Raw genomic sequence first — 17,978 nt, 5'->3', positions numbered from 1 at the left:
AGGAACTCCTTTTACGAATTCTAAGTCCACTTGTAATCTATTGAAAGTTTCCACTGAAGACCAATTACATTCAAAATAACTCTAGGACATCTAAAAATGCTAATCTGCACTTACTCACATTCAATTATCTTCAGCACTGTTTAACTCTGTGGTATGATATAACTCAGGTTACATGTATTTTTACATAATCTTTTTCTCTAGGTGGTGGGGAGGGACACAAATTGTCTTAAATGCAGCTATGATCCACTATCACAAAAATGCTACTGAACAAGGAGAACAGGACATGAGGTCTCTGAAAGCCCCATAATACACTGGAAGCCTGACACACAGAAATCAACCCAAGTCACTCCTTAACTACTTGCCTGGCTCCGCTGAGTTTGTAACCATGCCTACTCATTTGAAATAAATGAACTTCAGGAAGCCCAATTGCATTACACAACTGTTCTGAAAGCTTGCCAAAGAGTCTATTACACTACCCATCATGGAAAACTCAAAATTATCACTGGTAAGGTAGGAGTCCAGTGTGAGAAAACAAAGGGAGAGAATCAGTCTCAAGACTTCGGGAAAGGGAACTTTACCAGCTGTCCTACCTTCAGAATTCTAGAATAGACCTTTCCCATCAAATCCACCAAATCCTGACGCATTCTTTCAGTTACAGCTTTCACATAGTAGCTACAACTGTGATGGTCAGTGGCTTTTACTCCACAACACAAAAAAAATTACATCTGAAATGAGAAATATATTACAGCTAGGGAACCTATAGATCATATACAAAAACAAAACCAAAAAACTACTCCAGCACCTCCAGAAATGTATTTATTCCACTGTTTGCCCAATAATGGTACTCAAGGAGGATCATGTAAATGCCATATATAAAAAGTAGCGTTTTGTACAGGCAATATATGCCTCTTCTAGTTAATTTCAAAGATATTCTTTTTGAACTTGTATTAGACCTGCAACACTAGTTTATGAATCATCTACCTCAGGCAGTCTTCCTGTTATGATTCCTCCACCCCTCTGGCCTCCCTCCCTCCTACAACACACTGCACTTCTCTGTGTTATCGCACTCACCACAAAGGTATTCTGATCGGAGACTGCTATCTTCCCTAAGCACTGTGAATTCCCCAATAAGGGTCTTTGTATCCCAAGTTCCAGTTAAAACATGCATCCCAAAGAGGTTCTCCGTGACTTTTTTCTGAAGGACTGATGCCATCTTGCCCTTTCAAGATCCTGAATCAGCTCTGTATCTCAACTGTATTTTAAAGGTTTCAAACCTAATAACCAACATATAATTTTCTTCAGCACTGACAGACATTATTTTTCAAAGAGACTACAACAACCTACTTTTTTTGTTTATTAATAGAACTGACTTCGATTAGATTTCAGAATCTCCCAGTTAGGATCATTACAAACCAAAAAGTATCATATCATTTTGACCATTAAGCGATAATCCCAACTGCAAGCATGCTTGCTGATTTGCTGATTCACTTGGACTGTCTCAATCTTCCCTTTGATGGATGCCTTCAGGAGTTAGGATGGTATATAGGTTTTCTAGTTAGGTATAGAGAGCTGGCTAAATGTGATTTGCCCATTTATAGAAGGTCCAAAGGGAGCTAGTATAATGGAGGCCTCCTCCCCCCCCAAAAAAAAGTCACACAAGATTGAAGACCTGCCCAGATTTCAAAAAAACATTGATATTCTTCTCTTAGCATGTAATTCTCTCTACAACTGACTGGACCAATCTTAAAAATGTGAAGTTAGGGAATCTTGTTTGTTCTTTCAAAAAAATGTTTTTAATAGTTTAACTAAAAGTTGTAGAGACAGTAATAACATACTGGATAAGAGCACAGACTCTGGAACCTTTTGTGCTGGGTTCAAATCCTGGCTTTGCCAATTACTAGCTGTGTGATTTTGGGGAATTTAAGCAAACTCTGTGCCTCAGTTCCTAAACAGTAGTGGTAGCAACTTCAAAGACCTGTTTGTGAGTTAGTTAATAGATGCAAATAAAGTGATTAAAATAGTGACTGGTATATTATAAGCATATGTAAATGTTAGCTATTTTTATTTGCTATTACTTTGTTCAAGGAAAAACTATAGTTTCTAATGGGTAGACCACATTTAAAACTATGTAGCACTGAAGATTAAGGATAGAAGAATTTATTCCAAAGCACAAGCCAGGCTATCAAAAGACCTAGAACTGGTTTACTCAACAGAACACAGAATTCAGTCAAGCTGGCAAACATGACCAACACTTTCCTTTTGGGCTATAACATGAAATTGATTAATTAAATACCTTTCTGCCACAAATTTATGGTAATGAATCAGAACCCATATACCAATTAAAGATAGTTAACAGCAAAAACAAAATGAAATGTCTCGCAATCATAAGATCATTAAATTTCATTCCACGATAAATATTTATGATGTGAATTCCATATCTAAAGTGTCATATTAGATGCCACTGTATTTTGGTGACATTTTATAATTACATCAAACTGTTTCTATACATTTCTAGTATTTCAGAATACTGCTGAAATAGTTACTGCTTCTACACTGCTTATAAATTACACCTTTCCCATATACTGCCAATGTTATCTAATTTATTAGGTTATTTTATAAAGAAAACCAACTGGTTTTGTACACTTATATCTTATATCTGTCCACTGTAATGAACTCTCTTATCCATTCTAAAAACAGCTTTAAGTAACTCTCTTGGATTTTCTAAGAAGTTCTGGCTTTTTCCTTCGTATTATGTAAGTTCTAGTTCTTTTTCTTGAGTGAGCAATGGCCAGAACCTCCAGAAAAATGGCCATCAGCCGCATTTTTCTGATTCCTAACTTCAATGGGACAGCTTCTAAATGAAAGCTGACTTGGAATCTACCTATGTCAGTAACAAATAACTTTTGTCCTTTGTGGGGCTTTTTATCTTGGACTCTGTATTATCTACCATGGACGATAACATTACCACATCTTCTATCTTAATCATCTACCTAGCTTTTGTTACCATTTATTTTCAATTTTTGTCAATTGTTTCAAGGTTTGCCTCTTAAGAACATTAGAGTGCATGAGCCTTTCTTTTGATAATTTAATTCACCCACAGTAACTGTCATAACTGGTCTACTTGGAATTATTCCTACCATCTTATTTTATGTTCTCATTTACCATCCTTTTAGGCTTTCTTCCTTTTTCCTTTTTTTTTATTTAGAAATTAGTAACTAATTGTTACTAATAAGGGCTTATGCGCATATTTCAACTTTTTCTAACATGAAGAACTACTCATTTTCCAAAACAATTCCACACTCAGCACATTCTCAACTCTTTACACCATCACTATCTACCCCTACCATGTTTTAAAGCTTGGACCTTTGTTCCAGGTAATTAATTTTCATACTCTATAAATAATTATTTTAAACTAACCATAAGGTTTACTGGATATTTTGATCACCATTCAACATTTCTTCTCTGTGCTTTCTTGGATTCATTTTCCATTTTGTTGGAGCACATCCTTAAGGGGTTTTCTCCCCTCTCTACCCTCTAAAAAAATCAGCAATCAAGAAATGCTCTTGAATTCTTGCACACCATTGAAAAGCCTTTATTACCAGTCGTAAAAGGTAGGATAATGGGGATGAATAATCTGGGTACAAAGTGACTCTCCCCAAGAATTTAGAAGGCAATAATCCCATGTATTCCACCACGCAGTGTGCTGCTGCTAAGAAATGAAGATCGGGGTGCCTGGGTGGCTCAGTGGGTTAAAGCCTCCACCTTCAGCGGAGGGATCAAGCCCCACGTCGGGTCTCTGCTCAGCGGGGAGCCTGCTTCCTCCTCTCTCTCTGCCTGCCTCTCTGCCTACCTGTGATCTCTGTCTGTCAAATAAATAAATAAAATCTTAAAAAAAAAAAAAAGAAATGAAGATCAATCTTAAAGTTTTTCTTTTCCCCCTTCTTCTCTAAAAATCTCTCATGATTTTCTCTTTATCCTTTAAGTTCGGGGGACACATTTAGGTACTGATCTATTCTTCCATATGCTACTTGGCTTTCAAAGGGCCCCAACAACCAGTATCTTTGTGTCTTTTTTCAGCTCATGAAATAGTTTTCTGTCATGTGTTAAATTTCTCTTTCATTCTCTCCGATCCCCCAACTGGAATTTCTACAGAAAGATATTACAACTCCCAATACTGACGCTCAGTGTCTTCACTTTTTAAATTTTTTTGTTGTTGTTGTTCTGCATTCTGAACTATTTACTTGCATGTTCTGTAAATCACTAATCCTGTCTCTGTTTACATACTGGGGCAATCACATTTTCCATTTCTAAAATCTCATTATTGAATTTCTTCTTTCTCACAACAGTATTTTTGTTTACCATATAAGAACACAGAATGATAGAACAGCTTTCCAATCTCTCTCAGGACTTAGATTGTTTTTCATTATATTCTTCTTCCTGAGTTCTCTTTCTTCTGGAAACAGATTCTTCGGTTACTAACGCTGTTATGTTTTCTCCAAGTCTGGTGAGCCTTCATTATCCACTTATATTTATGAATCAGTGCCAAGTCGGCTGTAGGGAGCTTGCATGGGTTGCTCCTGTAGATGTAAAGCAATGTTTCCTTAAAGACTGTCCTCTCATCTGAAGGGCTAACTCAGAAGAGCTGAAAAATGAATGGTAAAGGATGTCAACTGGTAGCTTCACTTGGGTGAAGCTGGACCATTTCTGGCCATGATTCATGTAGCCAGGAGACCAATAAACCTTCTTCCTTTCCTGTCCGCTCGTTAAAAGACGACATTTTTTATTCTGGCAAGAGTGGACTCCAATGCGTTTTCCCGTGGAGGGGAATTCCTCGCACCAGTTTTGAAATTCAAAGTTGCCACAAAATCTGATCTCCCTCTTCGCCAACACTAGAAGCCCATTTCAGGCAGGTAATTCTGTTGGAGAGTCTCAACCAGAAGACAAAGCTACTCTATCTGGTATTTAACAGGGAGCAGACAGACTCCACTATTCCAAATGCAGTTCAGGGCTTTACCCTACCCCCTCTCTATATTCAGGACTCAGTGACACCACAAGACAAATGTTTCTGTTTCAGTGTATTAGAACTACTGACTATCACGATGATATAGGGTGGAACTGAAAATCACAATCAAATAATTTCCACGACAATTTTAAGTGGATTTACAATCTATGGGCTCCTCAAAAGAAACTCTGCCCAATAGGAACACTCAGGGAGAGCAAGAAATTGATACAGAACTCCTTGCTGGTATAAATTCTAGGCTTTCTGAAATAAAAGGAAAAAACAAAAACAGTGAAAGGTTCAAATGCCAGTTAAAAACATTCTACAGGTATCTATGTGGGGTTTAAAAAGAAGAAATAAGCACACTACCACCAAACGGAATAGATACCTGACCTTGAATTTCAGTCTGTGTTTCTCTTTGTCTAATTGTTTCATGTTGACAGGCTCAGCCCAATTTTGCTCTAGGCATAATCGATGCTATAACTAAGAGGGAATAGTTGTACAGTACTTCTTATCTGTAAAGCTCTTTATTAAAAGTACTGTACATTCTGGCTTCGTTTTGCTGGTGTGAAGAACACAGAAAGCAGACTGACTTCAGGGGGTAGCAATTCATAGAACTCAGTGACAATAGAACAGAGTGCAAAGTGTCCAAAGACTCTTTGTGCAAGTTCTTTTATAGAATATATTTTCTCCTTTTCTCACAGCAGTAACTTACAGACCATTAAATTTCACACATTTCCTATTCATTTTCCATGTTAAAATATGGCTTATGACCCAGAGTGGAACTATCACAGAATTCTGCCCTGAAAGTCAGCTTTTTTACTATGTGATAATATATGACTTTTGAAAGACCAGCAAGTCATGGGCCATGAACCTAGCCACATAAGTGATTTCAAATGGCTCTGAAGTGTGTACACTTTTACAAATGGAAAAAATTAAGCCCTGAAAACATTACAGAGGATAAAATTAAATTATCAAAGAAGGCAATTGTTCCCATTAAGCAAGACCTTTAACTAGACTTAACAACCAAAACGTAAAAGGGAAATAAAAGACCGGAGAGTTGTAAACTCCAAGTAAAAAAAATTAATTAAAAAACAAAAAACAGCATCTCTCTTCCCACTTCCAAACAAGAGAAAAGTAAGCAAGTACCAAGGGTTTGAAAGAGGCAGTGAGTTTCACAAAACTCAATTTGTTACGTTCTTCAATGACAGTAGGTTTTAAGGAAGGAATATGTACTTCTCTAAAGTCAAAGTTCATAAACTTTCCCTTTAGGCATATTCCATCAGTCAGTCAAAAAGAAACTAATGTACGTTACATGTAGTATTTAGAGTTATTCCACTGAAGTTGAGATACTAAGTTTTAAGATTTCATTTTCAACCACCTACGCCTACCTAAAAATTACTAACCCTTGTGGTTAAAGTTCAATGTCAATACCTATGGAGTCTTGCCATAAACTCTTACTATATATAGAAAGATAGGAAGAAAACACAATTTCTCAGGTTTTAAAGCCACTGACCAGGAGTTCTGATTTCCAAAAAGACTAAAATCTTTTGTCAGGTGTTCTCCCGATATACAGTTAGAAGATCTACTGTTAAGCACCTAATAATTCCAATAAGGCTTCTGTATAAACATACTGCAATATGGAATAACAGCTTCCTCCCACACCTCTGTTCTCCAGGATCAGACGGAGAATCTCACTCCCAACAACTATAGGGAAGCTATAGTTAATAACATACCTACTCTAATAAATACTTATAATTATGAGTAATTAATATATACTATTATAGTAATTAATATATACTCATATAATCTATTATGTTAAATACATAATACAATAACTTATGTTATAATAATTAGTTAATATAATACAGCTAAGCTAATAGATAGGGAAGGTTTTAAGAACTTTGTAACAGTCTTTTCTTCTCACAGGGCTTAAGGGTCTGAAAAACATCTTGGGAGTTTGGTTAGGGTAGTCCCAGGTAAACATATGGAATTTATCTGAAGTTGGCTTGTTGGTTAAGAGTCATTAACTTCTCCTTAAGGAAATTGTCAGTCTGAGACATTTCCCAACTGTCCACAGTCATATTGTACACAAATTGGCCAGTCATTGGCTCGGAGCTCAAAATAAGATTTGATCTGTCTTTCTAAAAAGCTGTAGGGTTGGGGCGCCTGGGTGGCTCAGTCGGTTAAGTGTCTGCCTTCGGCTCAGGTCATGATCCCAAGAATCCCGGGATCAAGTCCCACATCGGGCTCCCTGCTCAGTGGGAAGTCTGCTTCTCCCTCTCCCCTTCCCCTCTACTCATGCTCACTCTCTCTCACCCTCTCAAAAAAATAAATAAATAAAATCTTTAAAAACAAATAAACAAAAAAAGCTGTAGGGGTGCCTGAGTAGTTCAGTCAGTTAAGTACCTGACTAGATCTCAGCTGAGGTCTTGATCTCAGGATTATGCATTCAAGCCTCATGCTTGGCTCCACACTAAATGTGACTACTTAAAAAAAAAAAATATATATATATATATATATTTATTTATTTATATATATATAAATTCCATAAATTTCAGAAAATGTCCTCATTTAGGCATGGAGTCCACATTATCCCTTAATTAACTCGGTAGAGTCCATGTTCACAATTCACTACCACTGATCTCACCCCTGACGAAACCCAGTCCTGAACCATTCACAGAGGTAGGAAATAGCTCTCTGAAGAGGCAAGAATAAGGCCAACTGGACATTACTGTACATGAGCCATGAAGCCATGTGCTTCCATTGTCATTCAGGCATCTCTGAAGGCAGTCCGAATGACTTCCATCAAAATGAAGGAAAATAACATTACTCGGTATCAGAAAGGCAGGAACTATTACATAAAGATAACCGAAAAGCGCACCAATCTATCAACTTTTATTTCCAGAAAAAACACTAATTTAGGAAATAGATGGCACTCTCATTTATTATAATCACAGGCTATGATATGAAAAACTCTCTCTAAACTAAATCAATGTGTTTAAAATTTTCAAGACTTCCCTGGGAATTTACACAGGATGCTCATTCTTGGATCTCTCCCCAGAACACTAGAAGACATTCTCGCCAAGCATGTAAAAGGAACCTAACTTTTACTGAGCACTGTCTGACCTAGCTTGAATCTTCTGCAAATTGAATCTCATGATGTCTGGGTAAGAAAACTATTGGGATTAGTAGTAACTAATGACAGCGTTCCTAGATGGGGGCAGGGATAGGGGCCCTATTTTTTTCAGGTGTCAATTAACTGCTATGACTTTGGTTATCTGGTTATTTCAACATCATCATCTGCATCCAGTTAGCTCTAAAATGATACTCACAAAGCTAAGTTCCCTTCAAACCACTTAACTCCATTTAGTCTTCCATGGTCCTAAAGCTACTAAACCACATGGAAAATGCATGCCCCGCAAGAACCAGGTAGGGGTGAAAGATGAAAACTCACAGAGGAAGAGGATCCATCAGACTGCATGATAAGTAACACAGTCACAGCTTTTTAAAAAGCCGATTTTCTTACCAGTATGAACACTAATAGAACACTGACTCGTACTACCATTAATCAGCACTAAACATAATTAATACCTTAGAATAATAACAAGCATACCAAAACATACTTCATCTCTTTCAAACTTTTGAAATACTTTTTCTCACAAGATCTTCCAGTAGGATTCTTTCAATAAATCATAGTGACACACAAACTGAATACTTAGTAAGCATACGGCAGGCCAACGAATTCCATCATAGAGGTTTAGTGACCACCAAAACAGAGGTGGAAGACAGCCTTGAAATTCTACTCTTAACTGCCTGTTTATTTAGCTTCTGCTCATCAGTAGTCTAGGACTTCTGTTTAGTATCACCTGCCCATGAGGGGCACCTGAGTGGCTCCTGACTGGCTCAGTTAGTTAAGTTCCTGCCTTCAGCTCAGGCCATGATGTCAGGGTCCTGGGATCGAGCCCCGCATTGGGCTCTCTGCTCAGCAGGGAGCCTGCTTTTCCATTTCACTGTCCCTCTGTTCCATCTGTCTCTCAAATCAATCAGTCAATCTTAGTATCAACTGCTCCTGAATCTGAGCCAAAAACTGCTTACACATAATACAGCTTTTTTCCATAAGGTGAGAAAGGACAAACACAAATGAAGTATTAATACATTTCATGCAGACTTGTCAACTTAAAGAAACAGAAACAACCCACCAATAACCGAACGCATTTCAACTGAGTCTATTCCAAGTATCTACTCACAATTGGAAAATTGGCTTTTTCCAAACACTCAGTCCTTTCCTTTTGGGCTACTTTACCTATAATTAAGGTCCAGTGAAAATATATGACATGTTCACTACATAAGGAAGAAGAAAATAACAGTATCACCTAAGGGCACCTGTGTGGCTCAGCCGGCTAAGTGCTGGACTCTTGATTTCAACTGTGGTCATGACCTCAGGGATTGTGGGATGAAGCCCTGTGTCAGGCCCTGTGCTCAGCGGGGAGTCTGCTTGAGATTCTCACCCTCGGACCCTTCCCCTGCTCCTCTCTCTCTCTCCACCCCCCCTTCTCAAATAAATGAAGAAATCTTAAAAGAAAAACAAAAACACAGTATCTCCTAGTTCAAGGATACTTTTGTCCTTTTCACAAAAACTCCACTTCTAAGTTCTTATTAATGATACTGCCCTTGCTTATGCACGAATCTCAATAGGTCTTTAAGCATTTCACCCTACTATTCATCCTAACAGCACAATGACACTCTCATTTCTCTCAAAACTATCCAAGAAATAATCAAAGGAAGTGTAATATACCAACTTTGATTTCTCCCACTGCTTCTTGAACATTTATTGAATAGATGAATAAACCTGATGGTCACTCTAGTACTTCCCAACCTTTCCCATCTCATGGCACACATGAGAATCAAGTTTCTAAGAACAGTGGGGAAACAGCTGAAAGACCAGGTGGCCAGAGGTGACCAGCCAAGCACCGAGAGCTTGGACAGCTACCTGGGTGCCCAAAAGCTTGGAGGGGAGATAGTCTTGGCAAACCTGAAATGCACTTACACCACTTCAGTCTTCCCAGAACACTAACTGAGAAGTTCCCCACTACATTTTTTTGCCTAGTTAGCATATTCCTGCTTTTATCACCAGGAAACTATTTTTCCTTTGGTGAATCATCCCACCCTCTATTCACAGGATCCTGGTGGCACAGACAATTTCAGGGCTGACACTTCATCCACTTCCATGCTACCCACGATGCCAGTTAAAGTGCATTAAAGTGTCCCATTCTCCTGCCATAACAGTTGATTCAGTGTGAGCACGTGACCCAACAAGGTCAATCCAAACAGCTCCCCAGCTCCTTTCCTTTTGGATGGAATATAAGGTTACAAGGCTTTGGGCTGCCCGCCAATTCACAGAGGAAACAAACTATACAGCGAATATACTGTCTAGGCCATGCTTGTTCTAAATTCTGGAGCTAATAAAAGCTATTTAAGACAGATGGGTCTCTGTTACTTGTAACTCAAAGTTATCACCCTAGAATTTCAAAGATCAATGCATTTCCTGAGTATCAACACATAATTTGATGTAATATATGTTTTACATCAGCAGCATACAAAGGTCAGGTAACTTGCTATAGCACTTCTTTAGATAATCTCTGGGCATTATTGATGCATTAACTATTATAAAGATACTATCCTCTAAGGTGTCTGCACTGAAATAAAACATTTATTAGAAACTGATTTATTACAGAATGTGAAGGGAGAAACAAAGTGGGAAGCAAAGTGGAAATGATTCACATTATGCCTATGCCATATATGACACAGGTACTTGGAGAACATTACAGATCCATGTGGAGAATCAGACCATAAGAGGTATAGTCAGGAGGAAAATTTTTTGTGATCAGTAGTTGTTTACTTGACTGGAAGGAAAAAGCATGCAAGTTGGGGATAAAAAGAATCCAAATACATTAACTTCTGATCTTAGATGAACGTATTTCTCCCACCTCTACAACTACATTATTTCCTGAAGGAACACAAATTTTCCATAAAGAGATGAACTTTTTCTTCACTGTTTGAAAAGAAGCATAAGCACATACCATACCTATTTGGTGTGGAAACCCTTCCCTTCAGTCTATCCAGTGGGAAAAAATTAGATTACTTTACCAAATATATGATTAAAGGGGGGAGGGAGAGTTTTAATAACGTCTGCCTACTTATTACACTCCAAGTTCTGTGCAGACAGGAACAATGATTATTCACCCTCATAACTCAGCATGTTCATCCTTACTATACATAGCAAAGACCCAGTATTGTAATTAAAGATTGAAGATAGGATCAAAGAGAGATTAATGCCTATTACATAGGCATCTTTACCCTAAATTAATTAATCTGCATCCACTTCAAAGATCAATATTAGGGGCGCCTGGGCGGCTCAGTCAGTTAAGCATCTGCCTTCAGCCCAGGTCACGATCCCAGGGTCCTGAGATGGAGCCCCACATCAAACTCTGTGCTCAGCAAGGAGTCTACTTCTCCCTCTCCCTCTGCACCACTCCCCCGACTTCTGTGCTTGCTCCTACTTGCTCTCATAAAATCTTTAATTAATAAGTAAATAAAGTAAAAGATCAATATTAGAACTAAGGGATATTCACCTTGGAATAGGCTGCAAGAGTTAACATAGTGTTACAAACGAGCAAATCTACCAATAAACCATAGTACCAGAATAGCATCATGTGTAGCTTTCACAGTAAAATGTGCTTTCACTGAAGAAACGTTTGCATCAAGTATTCATGAACTCGGGGCGCCTGGGTGGCTCAGTGGTTTGGGCTGCTGCCTTCGGCTCGGGTCATGATCTCAGGGTCCTGGGATCGAGCCCCGTATCGGGCTCTCTGCTCCGCAGGAAGCCTGCTTCCCTCTCTCTCTCTCTCTCTCTTTCTGCCTGCCTCTCTGCCTACTTGTGATCTCTGTCTGTCAAATAAATAAATAAAATCTTTAAAAAAAAAAAAAAGTATTCATGAACTCAGAGTACAGACAAAAAAGAACCAACTGAGGGGCACCTGGGTGGCTCAGTGGGTTAAGCCTCTGCCTTCTGCTCAGGTCAGGATACCAGAGCCCTGGAATCGAGCCCCACATCGGGCTCTCTGCTCAGTGGAGAGCCTGCTTCTCCTCTCCCTCTACCTGCTGCTCTGCCTACTTGTGCTCTATCTCTCTGGCAAACAAATAAACCTTAAAAAAAAAAAAAAAAAAAGAACAAACTGAGAAGATAAAAACAGCCTCCCAACTCCCCCTAAAAAAGAATCAACCCATAATTTAAGATTTTGATCAAAACCATCTGCAAACCAAGAATAATCTATAACTCCAAGAGTTAAGCTTTACCCCCATTACTGTTCTATTATTTTCTTACTTTACCTGAGAAGAATCTGCTTGGGCTAATAATGTAGTGACCTTCAGTATCTGGCAAAGATTTTGTCCTTGATCTTCAACAAGGAGGTGAGCCAACAGAAGGAAAACATGCACAGGGATCACTGTGGTAATAGGGAGCAAGGACTCTACGGAAAACAGCCAGTCACTGGCCGCAGACTCTTCTCTCATTACTTCAAGGATCCTCCAGGCTGTAAATATTGATCCATACATGCTGGTTATGGGGAAAGCAAGCTTGTAGGAGAGCTGAAAAACCAACAAAAAGAGGCATGAATAAATGAAGTAAGTCTATTTGTCAGAGATATATTCATTTATTTTTTATACTTCATTGTAAGAAATCAATCCTTCCAACAAAGTACAGAATTTTCAATTCCTGCCAAAAACTCCTCTGCACATATCTGAGCTAATAGGATTACACAAAAATAAAACAGATGGAACTCTAGAACACCTGATTTCAACTCTTCCTCCTATTTACCAAGTGCTCCTGGTTCCGGCAGGAGGGGAGAAAGGATCAATATACAAGATCCAGAGGCAATAGAGTTGGGGGAAAAAGGCAAAAAACAAAAAACAAACCTATTATCACTAAAAAAAAGTATTCACCGGTAAGAGGGAAGATTTTTTAAAATTTATTTTTATTTATTTTTTTTTAAGATTTTATTTGACAGAGAGAGAGACATCAAGAGAGGGGAACACAAGCAAGGGGAGAAGCAGGCTCCCAGCCGAGCAGGGAGCACAACATGGGGCTCGATCCCAGGACCCTGAGATCATGACCTGAGCCGAAGGCAGATGCCCGACTGAGCCACCCAGGCGCCCCAAGAGATTTCTTTTTTTTTTTTTAAGATTTTATTTATTTATTTGAGAGAGAGTGCATGCACGGGGGGTAGGGGGTAGACAAACAGACTCTGCACTAAGTGTGGCGCCCAACACGGGGCTCAATGCCAAGCCCCTGAGATCACAACCCAAGCCAAAATCAAGAGTCAGAAAGAGCTCAACCAACTGTACCACCCAGGCACCCCGTGAGAGGGAAGACTAAAAAAAAAAATCACTGTATTCACCCCACTCCAGCTCTGGTAAGAGACAACCCTGGGCAGGTGGCAGACTTGGACTGAGGACAATTCATTTTTGTAACAGACAGAATGTTGACAGGAACAGCATTGGTTCAGCTGGAACCTGGGAATTAATAACTGTGAATAACTTCTGCAATAAGAAACAGCCTGACAGCTCTAAATTGAAATGATACCCAGAGAAGAGGTTATGCTTAAGTCAATCTGAGAAATGACTCCTCAAGGAAATAAAGTAGTGCCGTCAGGGACAGAGAAGAGACAGAACTCTTGCCAAAGTGAGCAGTGTGCAGACATGGCTCAGGAGAAGTCAGAGACATCAAAGAAGCATTAAATACTGCCTACTAATAAAAAGATTCAATTCATACAGAGCATAATGAAACAAATTAGAAATCTCTAGATTATAACTGTCCTGTTATGAGAGAGTGACTTATAAAGATACAGAACTGAAAAAATGGGAAGTAAAAATTAAGCCTTATAGGGGCACCTGGGTGGCTCAGTCAGATAAGCATCTGCCTTCAGCTCTCAGGTCATGATCCCAGGGTCCTGAGATCAAGCCCAGCATTGGGCTCCCTGCTAGGCAGGGAGACTGCTTCTCCCTCTCCCTCTGCCTACCGCACCCCCTACTTGTTCTCTCTCTCTCCCTCTCTGTATGTGTCAAATAAATAAAATCTTTTAAAAAATTAAGCTTTATAAAAAAAAATTTTTTTTTAAAGTAGGCCCCACACCTGGTTTAGGGCTTGAACTCATGACCTTGAGATCAGTCTCATGTTCTACCAACTGAGCCAGCCAGGCAGCTCTGAAATCTGTTTAAATAATAGCTTTATTGAGATATAATTCACATACCATAAAACCCATCCTTTAAAAGTTTACAACTCAGTGAACTTTAGTAATTTGTGGCATCATCATAGCTAATTTTCATCACCCCAAAAGGAAACCTCATACCCATTAAGAGTCACTCCTCATTCCCCCAACACCACCCTCATAGCCTCTGGAAACCACTAATCAATCTACTTTGTTTCTATTCTGGCTATTTCAACTAATAGGAACCACACAAGATGTGTTTTCTGGTGACCAGCTCCTTTCATTCAGCATGTTTTCAAGGCTGATCCATGCTATGGTTTGTATAAACACTTCATTTCTTTTCCTTGGCCAGTATTATTCCACTGAATGGATATACCACTTTTTAACATTCATCAATTAGCGGACATTGGGTTGTTTCCACTTTTTGGCTATTATGAATAATGCTGCTATGAAGAGTCCTATAAAAGTTTTTGTGAGGACACAGGTGTTCAATTGTCTCAAGTATATGCTTTAGAGAGATACCATTTGAAAGCAAATCCCACTGTAAAAACAAATGAGGAACCTATCTTTATTGACATGAAAAGAACACTCATGAAAATACAAGATGCACATAGTGTGCCTGGAATGCTACCAATTATTTTTTAAACAGGGTGGGGACTATGTATTTGTATTTGCTTATACATGCAAAGAAAGTTATGGGACAAATACAAAAGAAATTAATATCCACGACTCATTTTTCATTTGAGAGGGTGGAAACTGGGCAACCAGAATCAAGGATGAGAAGAAAATTTCTCATTGATAGCATTTTGTAATTTTTGAACCATTTTAATGTGTTATAATTTTTTAAATAATAAATTTTAAAAGTTAAATACTCACATTTATCACAGCCCTTTCACTCTAAAAATACTTCCCTCACCCAAAGATAAAATTCACTGAAGACCCAAAGATGAAATTCACTGACGTTCTTTAGACAAAGGACAAACAGCATTGGACTTGTGCTTTAAAACACCAGGACGCTGGCACAGCCATGCCAGCTAAAGATTATTACATAAATCTCTGAGCCTCACTTTGCTCATTTGTAAAATGGAAGTAATGACTACCTTCCTGCCAAGATTACTGAGGTACATAATGACACAATAAAGAATCCTGCACAGTCTTTAAAGTTGCAAAATACAGAGAAATATGATCTCTGTCATCTTTAGGAGAGAAAATAAAACTGGTGGATAGGAGTATAAAAGAAAGTAATTGGAAATCACCATCCACCATAAATTGAGTCAAAAGCAGCAACATTACCCAGACGGGTAAGAGTAAACATACTGAAACAGAAAGAAAATCCTGTTTTACTTGAAGTATTAGGTTGATGGTTAGGATCTGGTTTTTGTCTGTTTGCCTAGGGTTAGAACAGCGGCAGAAAAGCACAGTGTTGAATGAGACATCCCAGCACAGTCTTGCTGTCCCAGTGAGTGATGGCTGCCCTTGGCACAGTCCCAGGGCAAGGATGCAACCCAGGGCTTGCTCTAAGCACCAGCTACCAAATCCTGGCCCCACAGCCCGAGGAGGGCCTGTGAAAGTGCTGGCAGGCTCTCTGTTTTAGAGGAGAAAGCAGGTGTTCAAAAATAAAGGACGTTTATGTTAGGTGAATTACATCTCAGTAAGAAAATACAAGAAAAAAGGAACCGTAAAAAAGTAACATTTAAAGGAATATTAAATGGTTGTAAAACATCTACACATACTAGTTGAGGATCTTTATTTGAAAAAGCTTGTAATAAAAATGTTCGAATCTGTTAAGTATTAAAATAAGACAGATATCTGATAGCACTTCTTTGCCTAAAGGGGTCTGAAAAAGAAACTGTGAGTTCAGTGAATACAGATTTTCATTAACTTCAAAGAGTAACACTCGTCTATGACACCATGGGTGGCTCCATTGGTTAAGTGCCCGACTCTTGATTTCAGCCCAGGTCATGGTCTCAGGGTCCTGGGATCAAGCACTGCTGAGCATGGAGCCTGCTTGGGATTCTCTCCGTCTCTGTCTCCCTCTGCCACTCCCTCTGAGGTTTCACTCTCCTCTCATGAGTGCTCTCTCACTCAAATAAATCTTTATGATTAACACTCCAATGTAATGGTGACCAAAATAGGCTTAACTAAACTGGAGCCACGATTTGATCAGGAGAAGGGGTATGGAAACTCAAACCTAGAGCCCCTTGAAAGGAGGACAAATTTTTGCCAGACACTTCCAGCACGCACCGGAGCAGAGGCAGAAGACTGAACTAGACAAAGCCTCAAGAGGCTCTTTTTGCCCTATACCTCCATGAAGAATCTAGTCAAGAGTGAAGAGGTTTGGGAGGGCTGCTTATCATCCAAGGAAACCCATACCATCCTCAGTATCCATGTGATTCAGAAGAGGATGGAAGATATGCAAGGTCTAAGACTTACTAATTCCTCTTAACTTTCCAACGAAAAGTTTCTAAGAAGTCAATTTATTTTAATGTACCATGACTTAATGTTAACCTATAAATCTGCAACTGTTCTATTTACTTGCAAGTTCAAGCACAAAGTTGACAAATTACCAAAAGGGCAAAAAAAAAAAAAAAAAAAATCAAACTGGAGTCAGTAGGATGTAGGCTCTAGAGTTAAACAGTCAAAATCTGAATCTCAATTCTATTCTTCAATAGCTGTGTAATCTGGGCAACTCAACTTCTCTAGCCTTAGGTTCTTTAGTTGTCAAAGGAGTATTCTAAGAAACCATCAGGAAAATGCAAATCAAAACCCTAAGGAAAAGGCACTTCACACCTGCTAGAGGCAAAAACATAGGCAATGACAAGTGCTGGTGAGGATATGGACAAGTTGGAAGCTTCAGGCTTAGCTGGTGGGCTGGTGGGCATGTAAAATGGCATAGTTCCTGTGGGAAATAGTCTGGTAGTTCCTCCAACAGAATTAGCATATGATCTAGCAATTCTACTCCTAGCTATCTACCCAAGAGAAATGAAAACATGTCCACATAAAAACTTATATAGGAAGGTTCTTAACAGCACTACTAATAATAGCCAAAAAGTGAAAACAACCCAAAAGTTCATCAGCAGATGAATGGAAAAGTAAAATGTGGTGTGTATCTATGCAGTGGAATATTGTCCGGGGATTTCTCCTACCGTGTCTGCCAGGGGCATATAGGAGAACCCAGGAAATGTCTTCCTGTGCAAGACCCAGGCCACCCCATTCACACCCCAAGAGGTGGTTTCCTACAGACCAGCTCTGGCCTGAGGCACCAGAGAGAATGTCACCATCTAGCAGGCCAGAGCCACATCCTCCCTATAAGGTCTCATCTTGATCTTGAGTAGGGAGACCCTCTCCATTCCTTCCTTTGGGTAATCTCTCCAGTCCTAGAAGTAGGAGCTTCTCCTTACATTTATCAATGAATATTCTTTAGAGCCTCTTTTATAACTTTAAGTCATGGGAGAGCATTTACTAGTTAATAATTCTCTGTATTAAGTTTTTCTTTGTTCAAATTACCAGCAGGATCTCTCTCTCCTGCCTAGACCCAGACTCATACCCTGGTGCTTTCTTTCTCCCCACCACATTCTCTAGGGGCTGGGGCGCAAAGATTTTAAGCACATTAGAATTTACAACTATTGTCTGATTTTTTTTTTTTTTGGCCTAGGAAGACACAAATAGGTGGTTTTAAATATCCCATTTAATAGCTTAATAGAAGAAAT

The 17,978-nt window shown here is 39.0% G+C and overlaps 1 protein-coding gene and 1 non-coding gene across 4 annotated transcripts in view; both read right to left on the bottom strand.

The window, feature by feature from the left end:
* Positions 1-17,978, bottom strand: part of FOCAD (focadhesin) — a 302,554-nt gene that overhangs the window by 185,009 nt on the left and 99,567 nt on the right. For all 3 annotated transcript variants that reach the window (XM_004761826.3, XM_045079668.1, XM_013061093.2), the window contains one exon: positions 12,392-12,649. In XM_004761826.3, the coding sequence (XP_004761883.1) occupies positions 12,392-12,649 (258 nt within the window). The remainder of the gene's footprint in view (positions 1-12,391; positions 12,650-17,978) is intronic.
* Positions 15,718-15,845, bottom strand: LOC123392025. Its single transcript, XR_006606699.1, has one exon. It is a non-coding gene; the product is annotated as a small nucleolar RNA SNORA30/SNORA37 family (small nucleolar RNA).

This window comes from Mustela putorius, unplaced genomic scaffold, assembly GCF_011764305.1.
Source record: "Mustela putorius furo isolate JIRA1106 unplaced genomic scaffold, ASM1176430v1.1 tig00000421_pilon_pilon_pilon, whole genome shotgun sequence".
NCBI lineage: Eukaryota > Metazoa > Chordata > Mammalia > Carnivora > Mustelidae > Mustela > Mustela putorius.
This window is presented reverse-complemented; position numbering and strand designations above follow the sequence as displayed.